This window comes from Bos indicus x Bos taurus, chromosome 1 (assembly GCF_003369695.1).
Source record: "Bos indicus x Bos taurus breed Angus x Brahman F1 hybrid chromosome 1, Bos_hybrid_MaternalHap_v2.0, whole genome shotgun sequence".
Taxonomy (NCBI): domain Eukaryota; kingdom Metazoa; phylum Chordata; class Mammalia; order Artiodactyla; family Bovidae; genus Bos; species Bos indicus x Bos taurus.
Genome location: NC_040076.1, coordinates 121,699,364 through 121,717,989, shown reverse-complemented (window position 1 = coordinate 121,717,989; position 18,626 = coordinate 121,699,364). Strand labels below are relative to the sequence as shown.

The following is an 18,626-nucleotide window of genomic DNA, read 5'->3' as shown; positions in this document are numbered from 1 at the left end:
GAAAGCACTGCAGAGACAAAGGCTACCTGAGCTCCACGGATCGTATGTCTGCAGCCAAGAGAACACCCATGCCAGTATCCTGTGGATACCAGGGTTTCTTCTGCACTTCCACAGCCTAGTTCACTTGTTTCTATCTCAAAACATATGCTTAAATATATATTTAAAGAAGTAGCACTACACTTTATCATTTTCTAAATCATTAAAATGTATTTGAATATAATCCTGATTAAAAGTTATTTCCTCAGTCAAAAGACTATTTAATTTTTAAAAAGCTACATACTGCCCACATACTTATGAGCATCCATTTTCCTGAGTCCCTGAATACAGTATGAGTTTTCAGACTTACAAAAATATTTGCAGAACAACAAGCTCCTTAATCAGAACTTGAAGCCATTTGCCTCCACCGTTCTGCACTTCTCCTGGCGTTTGTCCCATGAATGCCTCAGACCAGACCAACATGACCACGAGCTTTTGGACATAGTGTTCTTTCCTTTGATTGAGAAATTCCTCATTGTGCCAGGAAAACTTGATTTCCTCAGTGATTCCCTCCAATCCCCCATAAAAGTAGTTACTGCCTTTGTACACTTACAACATCCTCTTCATTCTTAAGCAAAAAGAGTGCCATCAATGTTTGTACAATTTTCTTCCTTAGTTGCCTATAAATCCTATGAAGACAGGAATATGATTCTAATTAACATCTAGTAAACTACTTGGCCCCCTGTAGGCATTAAATATTTATTTATTGAATGATTCAATTAATTAATTAGTTAATTTTAAAAGCAATCTTAACTATGAGGATGGTTTTCTGGAGCGGGGAAAGATTCTTTCCAAATATTTAACCTACCTGGTACAAAACTGGAACTGTACTCAGGAGGGGCACCAGGCCTTGGATCAGGTGATGTTATTTGATTCTCTGTTTCATCTGCAGGTTTCTTAGGGGCTGTGGGGACTATATCTTAGGGGTGAGAAAGGTGGTACATGGTTTACAATGGGAATGATAATATGATAAGAGAATATATTCATTTTTTCTGTTGGTATGCATCAATGAACACGACCAATATTAAATATACTCATTTCTTATAAAAAGCAACTCAGTATGTATATTAGATATCAACCTATAAATATATTTTTAACTATTACCTCTTTGCAGACTTACTTTCCCACCTGCATTTTTCCTTTACCTAATTTGCCCCCATGTACAACCAGAGATTTTTTTCATTACCTATATGCCACTCTAAATCCTTTTTAATCCTTTTCTGTCAATGATAAATAAGAATGTTCATATATATAAATGAATAAATAAATGTATATATGTATATATATATTCTTCAAATATTAAACACAAATAAGTAATTTCAAAAGGAAATAGACTTCAATTTTTTAAGGAAAGGAATCACACAATTCACAATTGAAAATACAGCATATTAAAATGTACTCACAAAAACTTACCAGACATTTTGAAGAATTCCAATTAAACCTGAAAACAAACAAACAAACAAAATTTTACCTTATATATTTACAGTTACTATTATTAATCAGTGATACATGTAAGAAGTTCTATAATTCTTTTAGTCTCTAGTTATCTTTCATTCATTCCTTCATTAATTCAACAAGCATTTCCCTGCTGCTGCTACTGCTTCTAAATCACTTCAGTCGTGTCCGACTCTGTGCGACCCCATAGACGGCAGCCCACCAGGCTCCCCCGTCCCTGGGATTCTCCAGGCAAGAACACTGGAGTGGGTTGCCATTTCCTTCTCCAATGCATGAAAGTGAGAAGTGAAAGTGAAGCTGCTCAGTCGTGTCCGACTCTTAGCGACCCCATGGGCTGCAGTCCACCAGGCTCCTCCGTCCATGGGATTTTCCAGGCAAGAGTACTGGAGTGGGGTGCCATTGCCTTCTCCGAATATTTCCCTAGCACCTATTTTCTACGTGGTGTTGAAAATATAGCAGTAAACCAGATGGGCACTCTGCTAGAAATTATATTCCAGTTGGGTGGAACACATCAACAAATATTTAAGATTAAATGTAGATAGTACAGTTATGAAGAAAACAAAGTTAAAGTAGCAAAAACATGGATGGTCCCTGAGGGTCAGAGAAAGCCTCTCTCAGGAGGTGACCTTTCAGCTAGCTGAACCATAGGGAAGAGTTCCAGAAAGACAAGAAAGTTGAATGAGAAGGCCCTGAGATAACAGTAAGCTTTGTGATACTCAAGGGAGAGAAAGAGTTCAGGTGTGACAGGGACACAGGGAAAGAAGAGAACCAAGGTCAGAGGTGGAGATAGAAGTCTGATCATACTTAAAACTCATGGTAAAATGTGTGGAATCTGTTGTAACTGCAGTGGGAGAGTCTTTAGGAGACTTTAATCAGTGGAGTGATCAGATCTATTTAAACTTTATCTTGAGGGTGTGGGAGTAGAAGCAGTGGGGGAGGGATGGCAGCAGTAATTTATGTGAGAACTGATGCTGGTTTAGACTGGAGGTGACACGGACAGGGTCAGATGTGGTCAGACGCATTAAAAGATTTGGGAGCAGAACCTACAGGAGTTGCTGATGGACTCAGTACAGAGAGGAATCAAGGATAAGTCTCACTTTTTAACTCAGGGTATCTAAGTTGATGGTGATGCCAGTAGCTGAACTAGAGAGGAAGATGGTGGGAAAATATTGGGGACTGGGGAGGGTAGGAATCAAAAGTTTAAATCAAGGTGTGTTATGTTTAAGATAAGGCTAAAAGAAGACAAGTTAAACATTTAAATCAAAAATATGTGTAGGTGAACATTATGAGAATAATTCAGAGAAGTAAAAATGTTGAGATGATATTTGAAACAAGAGGTGGGTTAGGAGAGAGATTCCATCAATTCAGTCAAGGGGAAAAGATTATTACTAGAGAAAGGAATTTCAATATTTCAGGTTTCTTAGTTCTGTGTGATGACAAAGAGAGATCATCAAAAGCTACAATATACTGAATGCTTATCAAATGTCAGGAAAAGGCAAAGGACTTTTCATGTATTATCTCAAATTTGCACAGCAAAGGAAACTATAAACAAAATGAAAGGACAACCGACAGAACAGGAGAAAATATGTGCAAACAATGCAACCAATAAGAGGTTAATCTTCAAAATTTACAATAGCTTGTGCAGCTCAGTATCGAAAAAACAAACAGCCCAATAAAAACTTGGGCAGAAGATGTAAACAGATATCTCTCCAAAGAAGACATACAAATGGCCAACAGGCACATGAAAAGATGCTCAACATCACTAATTATTAGAGAAATGCAAATCGAAACTACACTGAGGTCTCACTTCACACCAGTCAGAATGGCCATTATCAAAAAATCTACAAACAGTAAATGCTGAAGAGGATGTGTAGAAAAGGAAGCCCTCCAATGCTGTTGGTGGAAATGTAAATTGGTGCAGCCACTGTAGAGAACAGTCTGGAGACACTTAAAAAAACTAAAAATAGGGCTACTATATGATCCAGCAATCCCACTCCTAAGTATATAGCTGGAGAAAAACATGCTTCAAAAGGATACATGCACCCCAAAGTTAACTGTAGCACTGTTTACAATAGCCAAGACCTGGAAGAAGCCTAAATGTCCATCAGCAGAGGAATGGATAAAGAAGATGTGGTGTATACATACACACAATGGAGTATTATTCAGTCATTAAAAAGAATGAAATAATGCCCTTTGCAGCAACACAGATGGATCTGTAGATTATACTCAATGAAGTAAGTCAGGCAGAGAAAGATAAATATCATATGATATCACTTTTATGTGGACTCTAAAAATATAACAAGCATGTACAAAACAGAAACAGAGTCAGAGACTTAGACAACAAACGTAAGGTAACCAGAGGGGAAAGGTTGGGGGAGGAATAGACTGGGCATTTGGAATTGACATGTACACACTGCTATATTTAAAAGAGCTAATCAACAAAGACCTACTGTTGGGTAGGCACAGAGAACTGTTTTTTTCTGCAGTATCATAAGTAAGAAAATAATTTGAAAAACAGTAGATACAGGTACACGTGTAACTAAATCACTCTGCTCTACATCTGAAACTAACACAACATTGTCAATCAACTATACTCTAATATAAAAGAAAAATTGAAAACAAAAAACAAATAAAAGTGTAATAGTGGAAGAAACAAACAAAAACCATCTGATACATAAATGGAAATGTTGCTAAACTTAAGTACTTCTAAGTACTTTCCATGTTCTTTCCAATGAATCATCTTGCTTATCAGAGTACAGAATGTGGTCATTTGTGTTGTTCAAGTACAGTAGAAAGTTACCGATAAAGAATAGATATGTCAAAGAAGCACTGGAACACTATATGAGTGAGTAGTCAATATGGATAGTGAGTTAACCCAGTGAATGTCACCACTGCATAAGCCAGTATGTAGATTCTAGGTTCTTGCCAAGTCTGGGCCACCAGTCTTGGCCAGTTCCTCTCCTTCTCTGGAGCTGGAGCTTATTGTGTCTTAAAAGTAAAAGTGAAAGTGTTAGTGTCACTCAGTAGTGTCTGTCTCTTGATGAGCTCATGGACTGTAGTCGGCCAGGCTCTTCTGTTCATGGAATTCTCTAGGCAAGGATACTAGAGTGGCCAGCCATTCCCTTCTCCAGAGGATTTTCCCAACCCAGGGACTGAACCTGTGTCTCCTGCATCGTACGTGGATCCTTTACTGTAGCCACTAGGGAAGCCATGAAATTAAAGATGCTTGCTCCTTGAAAGAAGAGCTACAACAAACCTAGACACAGTACTAAAAAGCAGAGACATCACTTTGCCGACAAAGGTCCATCTAGTAAAAGCTATTATTTTTCCAGTAGTCACATATGAGAGTTGAATCATGTGAGAGTTGAACCATAAAGAAGGCTGAGTGCCAAAGAATTGATGGTTTTGAAATGTGGCACTGGAGAAGAGTCTTGAGAGTCCCTTGGAGTGCAAGGAAAGATAAAACCAGTCAATCCTAAAGTAAATCAACCCTGAATATTCATTGGAAGGGCTGAAGCTGAAGTTTCAATACTTTGGACACCTGATGAGAAGAGCCAACTCATTAGAAAAGACCCTGATGCTGGGAAAGATTGCGGGCAGGAGAGGGGGCAAGAGAGGATGAGATGGTTGGATGCATCACTGACTCAATGGACGTGAATCTGAGCAAACTCCAGGATATAGTGAAGGACAGGGAAGCCTGGCATGCTGCAGTCCATGGGGTCACAAAGAGTTGGACATGAATTAGTGACTGAACAATAACAAAAGTAAAAACTGTTTCCTGGTACACACTGCAAATACAGACCCAACTGCAGGCCAATCAAGAGTTCCAGGAATTGGTCCTATTCCTTTAATGATGGTAATATCTGGTGTTTAGGGAAATGCCCATACCTTTCTAGAACCTTAAATTCTGGACATTCCTAGGACTGTACCCTCAAGTGACTGCACACGTACACACAGGTATACATGAGAATGCTATTGACACACTGCATATCAAAAGAAACTGAAACCATTTCCAATTTCTATTGATTGTACACTGGATAAATAAAATCTGGTATATTCATAAAGTACAACAGTATACTGTAGAGAAAACAAAGTACAGTTATACTCATCAAGTGTGCGTGCATACTCAGCCACTAAGTCATGTCCAACTAGTTTCAACCCCTTTAACCTGTGGCCCACCAGGCTCCTCTGTCCGTGAGACTTTCCAGGCAAAAATACTGGAGTGGATTGCCATTTCCTCCTCCAGGGGATTTTCCTGACCCAGGGATCTAACCTGTATCTCCTGCATTGACAGGTGGATTCTTTACAACTGAGCCAGATGTAGCTTAAAATTACAACACAAAAAAACCCCAAAATAAGTCACAGGCGAACACATATGAATCCATTTAAGAATATTCAAAAGCAGAAAAATGAAACAAAAACTTTTTTCTGATACATGTATGGGAGAAAACTTTTAAAAAGTTAGGGTATTATTAACACAAAATTTAGGAAAATGGTTACATATGGAGGAGAAGTGAGGTGGGACAAGTGTTCAGCTCTGATCCTCAAGGGGTCTGAACTTCCTGCTATGTTCTAGTTCTAACAGGGTGGTATGAACAGAGGTGATGGGTTATAACTAGTTTTTAAAGAGTATATGTAAAGGCAATGCCAAAGAATGCTCAAACTACCACACAATTGCACTCATCTCACACGCTAGTAAAGTAATGCTCAAAATTCTCCAAGCCAGGCTTCAGCAATACGTGAATTGTGAAATTCCTGATGTTCAAGCTGGTTTTAGAAAAGGCAGACGAATCAGAGATCAGATTGCCAACATCCGCTGGATCATGGAAAAAGGAAGAGAGTTCCAGAAAAACATCTATTTCTGCTTTATTGATTATGCCAAAGCCTTTGACTGTGTGGATCACAATAAACTGTGGAAAATTCTGAAAGAGATGGGAATACCAGACCACCTGACCTGTCTCTTGAGAAATCTGTATGCAGGTCAGGAAGCAACAGTTAGAAATGGACATGGAACAACAGACTGGTTCCAAATAGGAAAAGGAGTACGTCAAGGCTGTATATTATCACCCTGCTTATTTAACTTATGTGCAGAGTACATGATGAGAAATGCTAGACTGGAAGAAGCACAAGCTGGAATCAAGATTGCCGGGAGAAATATCAATAATCTCAGATATGCAGATGACACCACCCTTATGGCAGAAAGTGAAGAGGAACTCAAAAGCCTCTTGATGAAAGTGAAAGAGAAGAGTGAAAAAGTTGGTTTAAAGCTCAACATTCAGAAAACGAAGATCATGGCATCCGGTCCCATCACTTCATGGGAAATAGATGGGGAAACAGTGGAAACAGTGGCAGACTATTTTTTGAGGCTCCAAAATCACTGCAGATGGTGATTGCAGCCATGAAATTAAAAGACGCTTACTCCTTGGAAGCAAAGTTATGTTCAACCTAGATAGCATATTCAAAAGCAGAGACATCACTTTGCCAACAAAGGTTCGTCTAGTTAAGGCTATGGTTTTTCCTGTGGTCATGTATGGATGTGAGAGTTGGACTGTGAAGAAGGCTGAGTGCCGAAGAATTGATGCTTTTGAACTGTGGTGTTGGAGAAGACTCTTGAGAGTCCCATAGATTGCAAGGAGATCCAACCAGTCCATTCTGAAGGGGATCAGCCCTGGGATTTCTTTGGAGGGAATGATGCTGAAGCTGAAACTCCAGTACTTCGGCCACCTCATGTGAAGAGTTGACTCACTGGAAAAGACTCTATGCTGGGAGGGATTGGGTGCAGGAGGAGAAGGGGATGACAGAGGATGAGATGGCTGGATGGCATCACTGACTCGATGGACGTGAGTCTGAGTGAACTCCGGGAGTTGGTGATGGACAGGGAGGCTTGGCGTGCTGCGATTCATAGGGTCGCGAAGAGTTGGACACGACTGAGTGACTGAACTGAACTGAACTGATGTATGTTTAAATTTGCATATTTGTATGTATGACATTGTTCACAATAAAAAGTACTTCTTTATTATTGTGATGAACCATGTGACAGGTGTATGTTGAGTGTAAATTTCTAACTAAACATATGTTGTTCCTTTCTATATTAAACCCGGGGATTGCTGTCAAAGATATGTGACAGAAAGAAATTAGAACAGATTATTGAGTGCCTTAGTGAAAAGGGGCTAAATTATCTAGTTATCCATCCAGCTGCCTATTCATCCATCCATCCATCTATCATCCATCCATCTGTCTATAGTAGCAAATGGTACATAGCATAGCACAAAATGACAAATGTTAACAAGTGCTGAAGCTAAGTGAAGATACAAATTTGAACAATTTTATTACAAAAAGAACTTAAAGGACAGACATTCCTTGATGGTCCAGTGGTTAGGACTCCATGCTTTCACTGCCAAGCATGTGGCCAGTGAAGGAAGATCCCATAAGCTGAGTGCTGCAGCCAAAATAAATAAAATAAAAACATCTTTGTTAAAAAAAAAAAAAAACTTAAAGGAAAAAAATATGCATTTCTGGATGCCAAAAGCGAGGTAGAATCTCTGGAGTCCGGGCTGGAAATCTGTACTTTTAACACAAGGCGGGTGAAACCTTTGACCAAGCATGTTCGAGTTGTTACAGTGTAAAGAAAAATAACAGTTCTCAACCACACCAGGCAGAAATTAGCATTCAAATGTGATTTGAGTGATTGAAAAACAGCTTGAAAAAATATACCAATTTTGAAAAAAATTTTAAATCTGTAAAAATGTTTTTTAAAAGTAATGGATATCAATCCATTTAAAGTAAAGTATACCTACACACTGCCTCACAAGCTGCAGGTACTCATGGAATTTACCTCCTCCCTCCTTTGAGCCAATGGTTTCTTTTTCACCACTCTAAATTCTCTCCCCTTTCATGGAAACTTTACAATATGGTTTTTATCAAGAATGTTATATAAGGCAGGATAATGTCCAACTGGTACAATCAGGAATGTTGCTAAACTTAATCTTCTCTTAAAATGCACTGAATTGTTTCATACGTCTCACTCAGCAAGGCGAAAAAGTGCCATAAGTTGAAGAAAGGCTGACTTTTGGCTTTCTATCAAATGGAAATTAGAAAACTGAGCTGTGTCTCCATAATAGGCTAACATTACACGGTCCACAGATCTCTTAATTGTAAAGGCCTTGGCATTTTCTAGGCTGAGGTTACTTAGAGGGAATTTGAAGCCAAGTGAAATGTAATTAACAGGGAAAGGAGACACGGTAGGATGAGGTTGGGGAAGCTGGTTTGCGGCTGTGTAAGGCAGCCCTGATATCTTAAACGGCATCTCACAGCAAAGAGCACTTTCCTGAATACTGCTTGCTGTAACAAACACTGCAGCTGTTTTATATGCTCACTCTGCAATTTCACCTTTGTAAACAGTGACATACTAGCAAAGTTCAATAAAACCACAAGCCCTAGAGCCATACCAGGGATATTTGAAACTTCAATCACATAACTGAAAAAAGACCAGCAGCTCTTTACAGTTGAATATTTACCAGAATGGCTTCCCAGGTGGCACAGGGATAAAGAATCTACCTGCCAATGCAAGATACACCAGTTTGATCCCTGGGGCGGGAGGATCCCCTGGAAGAGAAAATGGCAACCCATTCCAGTATTCTTGACTGGAGAATCTCAGGGAGAGAGGAGCCTGGTGGGCTACTATTTATGGAGTCGCAGAGTAGGACATGACTGAGAAACTAAACAACAATTTACTAGAATCTGTCAGTCTCCTGGCAAGAGAGACTCTAGGCACATGGGAATCTTGCAGTTCTTTAGGCACAAGGCTTGGAAACCTGCATATGAAATCTAAAACCTTGGGCTCTGCCTGCCTCCAGTGCCTTCTGCTGTGAGAAGAGAGAAAAGAAAGCAAGAGGTCCCTGTCTATACAGTTTCTGAGTAGTCTGAAATTTCTGTCTGTTCAGTTTCTGAGAAGCGGCAGGAAATACAGCTAGCTCTTGCAAAGTCCTAGTCCGTCTATCGCAGTCCCCTTGTTGTTTAGTCACTAAGTCGTGATTGACTCTTTGTGATCTCATGGACTGTAACCTGGTAGGCTCCTCTGTCCATGGGATTGCCCAGGCAAGAATACTGGAGTGGGTTGCCATTTCCTTCTCCAAGGGATCTTCCCTACTCAGGTATCGAACCTGCATCTCCTGCATAGGCAGGTGGGTTCTTTACTGCTAAGCCACTTAGGAAGCCATCACAGTCCCCTATTTAGGTTTAATATATAACCTTTAGGGGTTGATATCCTTTGCACACAAGATGGGATACGTGGAGGAGGGTAGAAGCCTGGGTAGCTGGTAAACTGTGTATGCCAGCATATTTCACACAGTATGGATAGTGGTTCAGACAGATTAATCCCAGATAGACAGATAGCTCTGTGACCTTTCTCTTCCTCAGTCCTCCTGTGTGTCATGGACATGAGGACAGTTGGATCCACCTTACAAACTGTTGTGAAGACTAACCAAGGTTACATTCGGATAGCACTTAACACAGTGCCTGGAACAGAGTAAATCGTGGACAAGTATGCACTTCACTAGGTAAAATTAACTAACTGGTAGAGACCAAGAATACATGTCTGTATTAAAATGTAGTTTAAAAAATGCTGTCATTCAGTCATTTATCATGTATTGCCCAGCATCCATGTGTAAGACCTTATGCTGGGTTTTAGGCTGACACCAAAAATTCCCATCTCCCATCACGGCAGATGGTGATTACAGCCATGAAATTAAAAGACGCTTACTACTTGGAAGGAAAGTTATGACCAACTTAGATAGCATATTGAAAAGCAGAGCTATTACTTTGCCAACAAAGGTCCGTCTAGCAAGGCTATGGTTTTTCCAGTGGTCATGTATGGATGTGAGAGTTGGACTGTAAAGAAAGCTGAGTGCCAAAGAATTAATGCTTTTGAACTGTAGTGTTAGAGAAGACTCTTGAGAGCTCCTCGGACTGCGAGGAGACCCAACCAGTCCATTCTGAAGGAGATCAGCCCTGGGTGTTCTTTGGAAGGAATGACGCTAAAGCTGAAACTCCAATACTTTGACCACCTCATGCGAAGAGTTGACTCATTGGAAAAGACTATGATGCTGGGAGGGATTGGGGGCAGGAAGAGAAGGGCACGACAGAGGATGAGATGGCTGGAAGGCATCACCAACTCGATGGACATGAGTTTGAGTGAACTCCGGAGTTGGGGATGGACAGGGAAGCCTGGCATGCTGCAATTCATGGGGTCGCAAAGAGTTGAACACGACTGAGCAACTAAACTGAACTGAATTCAAATGTATTACAAAATAGTAAGTACTCAGGAACTTTTACTTATATTCAAAAGAATTGTTAATGCTTCCTTTTGTAAGTGACCCTTTACTTACTGCTCCTGAGCCACTGGGGAAGACCCTATGTCATATTAAACTACTATTAATTTATTCAAACAAAGCAAAATAAAGACAAGTGTAAATTTGATGGCTGCCTAGAGAAACAGCCCCATATTGGAGGTTTAAAAGCAACAGCTGCATTGTCTCTGATTTAGCTTACCTGTGGATTCTGGATTGAATATTGTAATAGCTGGGTAACTACTGTTTTGAAAGAAAGAAAATCTAAACACACATGTTTAGGGGTAGCCTCCTTGAAATCACTGCTGAAAAAAAATTAGTTCAAATCATACTTGACAGAGGCATCCAGAAACATGGCCTCTGATCCACCCCAAATCATATACATTTAGGGTTTAACTAGATTCTTGCAGTAAATTCACTAGATGTATTATGTGTTCTTTTGCTTTCTTTTTTTACATTTCTTAACTTTATATTGACGGATGAAAAGGACTGGAGTGCTGGGGACCAGCCCCAGCTGATCCAGGGTATTCGAAGGAGAGACGGCCTAGGCGACTATTTATATGCTAATTAGAGATATAAAGAATAATAGAATGAGGATAGCTCAGTAGGAAAATTCAGTGGAGAAAAGAGGCTGAGTAGCTTGGTTTACGCGGAAAATCAATATAACCCGTGACACCAGGTTAGCTCTGACCACGGAGGCCGCAGGCGCCCTCTCGAATAGCGGAAGGTGCCCCACCTTAGACACCTTCTCGAGTGGGTCTTAGAAGCCCAGGCAAATAAGTGGTCGCAGAGGATATCCACGCTCCAGATGGAGACTTCAGCCGGAAGTTAAAGGAAAGAATGACATGGGGAGACCAAGCATTGGTGAGCAAGGCCTGTAGCTTTATTTTCAACAGGGGCTTATATACCCTAAGTTACACATAGAGGATAATAGGGGATGCAAAGTCAGCAGTCTTTGATTCTTATCAAAAACCAGGATTTCTTTCCTGCAAATTTATCGTATACAAATGGTTTAGGTGATTTACATCATCTTCTGGCCAGAAGGCCTACTAACATTTTATGACTCTTGACAAGGACTTATCAACAAAGACTTATTTTCTCTAAGAGTAATTATTTTAAGGTTTGGCGCCATTTTCCGAAGATAAAATTGCATTCCCATAGGGCGGATGTGTAATGGGTTTACAACAAAGGAAAGAATTTATTACCTTAAGGGTCTAAAGTTACTAACACCAAGGCCACTACTTATTTTTTCTATATACCAACTATTAATTAATACATATTCAAGGATACAGTTCAGGGGATGTGAAAACTTGGCAACAAGCATTGACTCATCAATGAAATCCTTTACTAGTTTATTCTGACAGTTTTTAACTCTCTGAGAGGCTCTAAGCTATTTGAATATCTTAAGCTTCCCGTGCCTCTGGAGGCTAGGAGACTGTAAACAATCGTATGCATAGCTGCAGGAGTCCGGGTAAACTTGTCAGGCGAGTTAGAGAACCATCTGAGGGGTTTGGATTTAAACACTCCTAATTGCCCAGGAACTTTATTAATTGGAGCTGTAAGTTAACTCTTTGACAGAGAGAGCGAGATGGTGGTAGGGGACAGCCCCCAGTAAACTCAGAGGTGAGAGCACAAAGCAATAAAGCAGGCAGACTCTGGTTTTTTTTGGGGGGGGGTAGATGCTCGAGAATATCCGGGCGGACTCCTGAGGCTCGATCCCGCCTTTGCTTATGCCGAGCCTCCTTCCTCATGACCTTTGTCACGAGTGGAATGCCTCACCGGCTCCCGGCATCGGAGGCCCAAAAACTGATTATTATTTGTGTAGCCAATATATCAAATCAGATCACCCACTACTGTTGATCCCTTTCTATCTTTAACTTGTATTCAAAAAAATACTTTAAAAACATCTTCATAGGAAGTTTACAAATAGTATTTTCATAGAAAGCTTTATAGAAGAGATACTAAAATAGAGGTGAAAACCTGTGGCACAGAGACGTTATTAAAAAGGCTCTTCTCCAGGCTTCCCTGGGGGCTCGGTGGTAAAGAATCACCTGCCGATCCAGGAGACACGAGTTTAGTCCTGGGTCCAGGAAGATCTGACATGCCACAGAGCAACTAAGCGTGTGTCACACAACTCCTGAGCCTGTGCTCTAGAGCCCAGGAGGCAAAACTACAGAGCCCGCGTGCTGTAACTACTGAAGCTGGACAGCCCTAGAGCCCATGGGCCCATGCTCCGCAACTGAAGTCACTACAGTGAGAAGCCCATGGACCAGAGCGATAGTAGTCCCACTCCCTGAAACTAAAGAAGAGCCATGAAGTAACGAAGACCCAGCAGAGCCAAAAATAAATAAACTTCTTTTTTTTTTTTTCTTTTAAAGGGATATTCTCCAAGCCTTTTCACTTTCTTTCTTTGTATCTTCCCTGGTGGCTCAGTCTGTAAACAGTCTACCTGCAACTTCGGCGACCTGGGTTCAATCTCTGGGTTGGGACAATCCCCTGGAGAAGAAAACGACAACCCACGACAGTATTCTTGCCTGGAGAGTTCCATGAACAGAGGAGTCTCGTAGGCTACAGTCCATGGGGTCATAAAGAGTCGGACACAATTACGTGACTAACACTTTCACTTTTCTCCAACACTGTACAGTTAATAAGAAGTTCAGGCAGAATCAGACTGGCAATCCAGTTCCCGAGGCTAGACCATGTTACTGTTTTGCCCGAGCCTTTCTTTCACCCAGTGCAGCTGCCTGCTTTTCCTCCACACCAAAACTCTTCAATATTTATTTTTGAGGTGGGACAGAGCTGAAAGTAGAACAATACAGCTGACTCTGACAATGAGGACTCAAGGTGCTGACCCTCAGCAGTCCAAAATCCACCTATAACTTTATAGTTTGTCCTTTTGTCCCTGGTTCACGTTTGTCCTTGGATTCAATTAACTTCTAATAATGCCCTACTATAATTCTTAGTGAAAAAATTCTGCATGTAAGTGGATCCTCACTGTTCAAACCTGTGTTGTTTAAGGGTCAACTGTATGTACTATTCAATGAGCTTTTTGTTTCTGTAAGGCACAGCATTCTGGTGACAGACAATAAAATCATAAAGCAGAAACAACTAATTCAGATATGCTACTTTTCAGAATATAAAATTCATTTTAATTGGGTGGCTCTGGCTTTTGAAATGTTTTTACAGTAATGGTGGTACATTTATATTAATCTCTTTTGGCTGAGCAAAAGTTTTGTGGATTATAGAGACTAATTCATATGTAATGTTACCATGGATAATAAAAATGTTCGCTGTACATTTTAAACTGAGTCAGTTTATGTATTTTAGTAAATGGAATGAAGAAGGTGAAGAATTCATTTTACAAAAGAATTCTGCAACAAGATTTCTTGAGATGTAAATAGAGCTCAGGAAGAAGATGAGCTTCCCAGGTGGTACAGGGATAAAGAATCCACTTGCCAAGCTGGAGATGCAGGTTCCATTCCTGGCTTGGGAAGATTCCCGGAGAAAGGGATGGCTACCTGCTCCAGTATTCTGCCTGGGAAATCCCATGGATAGAGGAGCCTGGCGGGCTACAGTCCATGGTGTTGCAAGGAGTCGGACATGACTGAGCAGAGACAGATCCTGGATCATGAAGGATTATAGGATATATGCATTTTACACATCGGTTTCTCTGGGAAAAAAAAAAAGGAGGTTGCATATTCTAAAATTTCCTTTCTTTAAAAGCTTTCTGATTGTTAGTTGACTCACATGGAGATCAGATTAGATCAGATCAGATCAGTCACTCAGTCGTGTCCGACTCTTTGCGACCCCATGAATCGCAGTACGCCTGGCCTCCCTGTCCATCACCAACTCCCAGAGTTCACTGAGACTCACGGCCATTGAGTCAGTGATGCCATCCAGCCATCTCATCCTCTCTCGTCCCCTTCTCCTCCTGCCCCCAATCCCTCCCACCATCAGAGTCTTTTCCAATGAGTCAACTCTTCGCATGAGGTGGCCAAAGTACTAGAGTTTCAGCTTTAGCATCATCCCTTCCAAAGAAATCCCAGGGCTGATCTCCTTCAGAATGGACTGGTTGGATCTCCTTGCAGTCCATGGGACTCTCAAGAGCCTTCTCCAACACCAAGTTCAAAAGTATCAATTCTTCGGCGCTCAGCCTTCTTCACAGTCAAACTCTCACATCCATACATGACCACAGGAAAAACCATAGCCTTGACTAGATGAACCTTTGTTGGCAAAGTAATGTCTCTGCTTTTGAATATGCTGTCTAGGTTGGTCATAACTTTGCTTCCAAGGAGTAAGCGTCTTTTAATTTCATGGCTGCAGTCACCATCTGTAGTGATTTTGGAGCCCAGAAAAATAAAGTCTGACACTGTTTCCACTGTTTCCCCATCTATTTCCCATGAAGTGGTGGGACCAGATGCCATGATCTTCGTTTTCTGAATGTTGAGCTTTAAGCCAACTTTTTCACTCTCCACTTTCACTTTCAGCTCCCCTAAATTTTTACATTTTTGTCACTTTTGTATTGTCTATAGTATTATATTTTTGTGCTCATCATATAAATTACAAATGTAATTCTCTTGACCACATACTATTTCTACAACCTTATATGTAGTGATAACTATGTTAAATTATTTATATATACTAAATATGTATTTTATATACCAAACACATGACATATAAACTGTTTACCTGTTATACACATATTTATATATGTAAATATGTACTCAGGGAAGCCTAGGTAAACAAGTCATGTTTCTAAATTCTCAAGCAAATAACTGTTTTTACACTTCAATTTAAACATATCTTGTATGTGTGCTTAAGTCGCTCAGTCATGTCTGACTCTTTGCGACCCCATGGACTGTAACCTGCCGGGCTCCGTTGTCCAGGGGGATTCTCCAGGCAAGATTATTGGGGTGGGTAGCCACTCCCTTCTCCAGGGGATCTTCCCAACCCAGGGATTGAACCCAGGTCTCCTGCATTGCAGGTGGAGTCTTTACCGACCGAGCCAGCAGGGAAGCAAGAATATCTTGAATGAGGCCAAATAGAAAATTCGATTTTTAAGTGAAAAATCTTAATATTTTTTAGAGAGTATTTAAAGCATTTTTAAAGCAGTAGTACGCTATTAAGAGCTAATTAATCCCCCAAATGAACTAATACAATATACATAAAATAGTGTCATTGGGTTTCAATTTTAGATAACAACTACTAATTATCTATTAGATTTTAGGAACTTTGCATACATTGCTTGAGATGGATTGTAATTTTCATTACATAGGTAAGGAAACAGAAGTTCTTGAGTTTAAATAATTCAATTAAGGTCACAGTTCTATAAACTGGGTAAAGGGTTGTTCAAAACCATCATCAGAGGCCAGGTTAATATTCTAAATGGACTGAAAATTACTTTCTGCAACTCACTGATTACTGTACCCTCCCTCTAAAATGAAAACAGGCTCCTCTACTGAGCTCCCTTTCAACTTCCCTTTTGTAAGGTTTTTGAAATATGTGTATAATTAGGAGAGAAATGATTCATGAACCCAGAGGAAAAAAATTCTTCAGAGGTCACATGTTCCAGATCTGGGTCAGATTCAGTAAACATACTGGTGTATGTAGTTAATTTAGACAGAATGATTGGGCATTCAAGCCTGGGAGAGGACGAGCATAACGGGAAACACTCTCCAACCAGAATCAGTTTCCTAATTTTTCTCTGGTATCCCTGACGTAATACTATTTCAACGCAGCCTGACACACAGTAGCAGTTGCCAAGTGGACAGAGTCCAGGGAAGTCCTGCCATCCTGGCTAAAGCAGAAGGAAAGAGGAATCCCTACAGCTCAGTAAGAGTTACAGAATTCCCCAACATTTTCTCATTTTCTCTATTCCCTCATGTTGGGGGTGAAAATATAATTTTTAAGTAAAGGAATTAAATATCATTTCTACTGTGCATATTTAATTAATCAAGTACAGAAACATATATTTATGTACCTATTATAAACAACTAAGAAAATGATACCCTGAAACAGGGACATGATCAAATGCGCAGATGTTTTACTTCTTTTCCACTGGGAAAACTTCTTTCAACACCTTTATAAGTACATGAACTTCCAACATTAAAATAACTCAAAAACAAATGAGACGTTACATTTGAAATGAAAATTAACACCTTCTGTAGACAAACCTAAAGAGGATATTCTGTGTAGATTTTTAAATTGGATCAAGTTGTTAAAGATATTTTTAAATAAATATTTTTAGATTATGACATTAAATCAAGTGTCTTTTTAAATTTTTTTGTTACAATACTATTCAAGGGTACTTAGCAGAAACTTTCAAAAGCATTAAGAGGATATGCAATGCTTCTACAAGGATTTTCCAAATATTAACTCATTTGATGTTACTACTTTCAAAATGAACGTAGATATATCTTTGTCTTAAACACTCCACTCTTATCAAGAATATTTAAGAAAGTCAAATTTGCTACATATATTACCCAAATAATATAGCAGTTTGTACTCATCAGTGTAAAATTACAAAATATTCATCATGTTGAAACTGAAGAAAAACTATACAAGTATTTCATAGAACTTGTGACATACAGAACATACCCAGACAAGAATGAAGGTATACCTGTATAAAAGTTTGAACAAATTGATTTCCTAAGTTTCTTCTTGCACAAAGTCCTGCACCTCAGCAATCAAATATGATGATTTTCAAGGAGGAGGTGGATAATTATATAAAAGAAATTTGGAACTATTCCAAATATGACTAAGGATGAGCTGATGCTGCTGGTTCACTCTGAGAATCACTAATTTTAGAAGACTTTTTCAAAAAGTTTATGAGGTTTGAAACCATTTTCCAAGTGGTTTTGACATATCCTTCACTGCCCCCTCTCCCGCTGACACACACCCCCTCAAATTTGGATCTATATGTGTCTATCCCTCACTCAAAAATAGCACACTTCTAAAAGAATCATCATCTTAATAAATTCAATTAAACCTTCAGTTTACTAATACAATACCTGTTTTTTTCCCCTCAAACCTCATTTGTAAACCCAAGTAAATTTCCTCTAAAGGTAAAGAGAAATCCAAAATATTGTTGTAGGATTTTAAGTGATACATTCTTATTCTCACAAAAGTAGTACAGAGTGAAACAGTAGTAACTGAAAAGTACATAAATATCCAGCACAATAGTTAAGAAGACACATTATAGTGAAACATTATAAAGTCACATTTCTTTAAAAAATATGGTCAGAAATAATTTGCAAAATAATCAAAATGCTTATAATAATCTGCATATAATTATAACATGGATAGTTTTGTCTTAAAAAAGTATTTAAGATCTAGAGACATGCGAAAATACAAATCATATTTCCTTTAAAATTTTTTTCTATAAGAAACGTGTAACAGAATTTATAATCTGAAATGAAAAAAAATAAAGAAAAACAGAACTGACAATCTACTCTCTTAAAATGATTTTAACTAAAAACTCAGGTTCACCAAAGATGAAAAGCTTAAGCACACTTTCAAGCACAATACTCTATAGATTTGAAACCAAAGTCTTGGCTCCTGTGGAGTACTGCGATGATTAGTTTTATGTGTTTCTTGATTACAAGGGGACTGGATAGTTGAGTGGGTACAGTATGAATAAAGTCTGGTAATTGTGAAGAATTCGGTCATTCCTATTCCATACTTGGGCAACTTAATAGGTTGCTGTGACATGCACTGGAATGAAGAAACAATCTTACTCAAAAAGCAATTATAGAGGCCTGCACTAACAAGATAAACTTAGGTCTGTTA

At 39.4% G+C, this 18,626-nt stretch overlaps 1 protein-coding gene across 3 annotated transcripts in view; it reads right to left on the bottom strand.

Annotated features, from left to right (window-relative positions):
* PLSCR4 (phospholipid scramblase 4) overlaps positions 1–18,626 on the bottom strand; it is a 42,684-nt gene that overhangs the window by 18,566 nt on the left and 5,492 nt on the right. For all 3 annotated transcript variants that reach the window (XM_027544035.1, XM_027544045.1, XM_027544055.1), the window contains exons 2-3: positions 1,450–1,477; positions 845–955 (exon numbers count right to left, since the gene is read on the bottom strand). In XM_027544035.1, coding sequence (XP_027399836.1) covers positions 845–955; positions 1,450–1,456 — 118 coding nt within the window. In that variant the 5' untranslated portion in view covers positions 1,457–1,477. The remainder of the gene's footprint in view (positions 1–844; positions 956–1,449; positions 1,478–18,626) is intronic.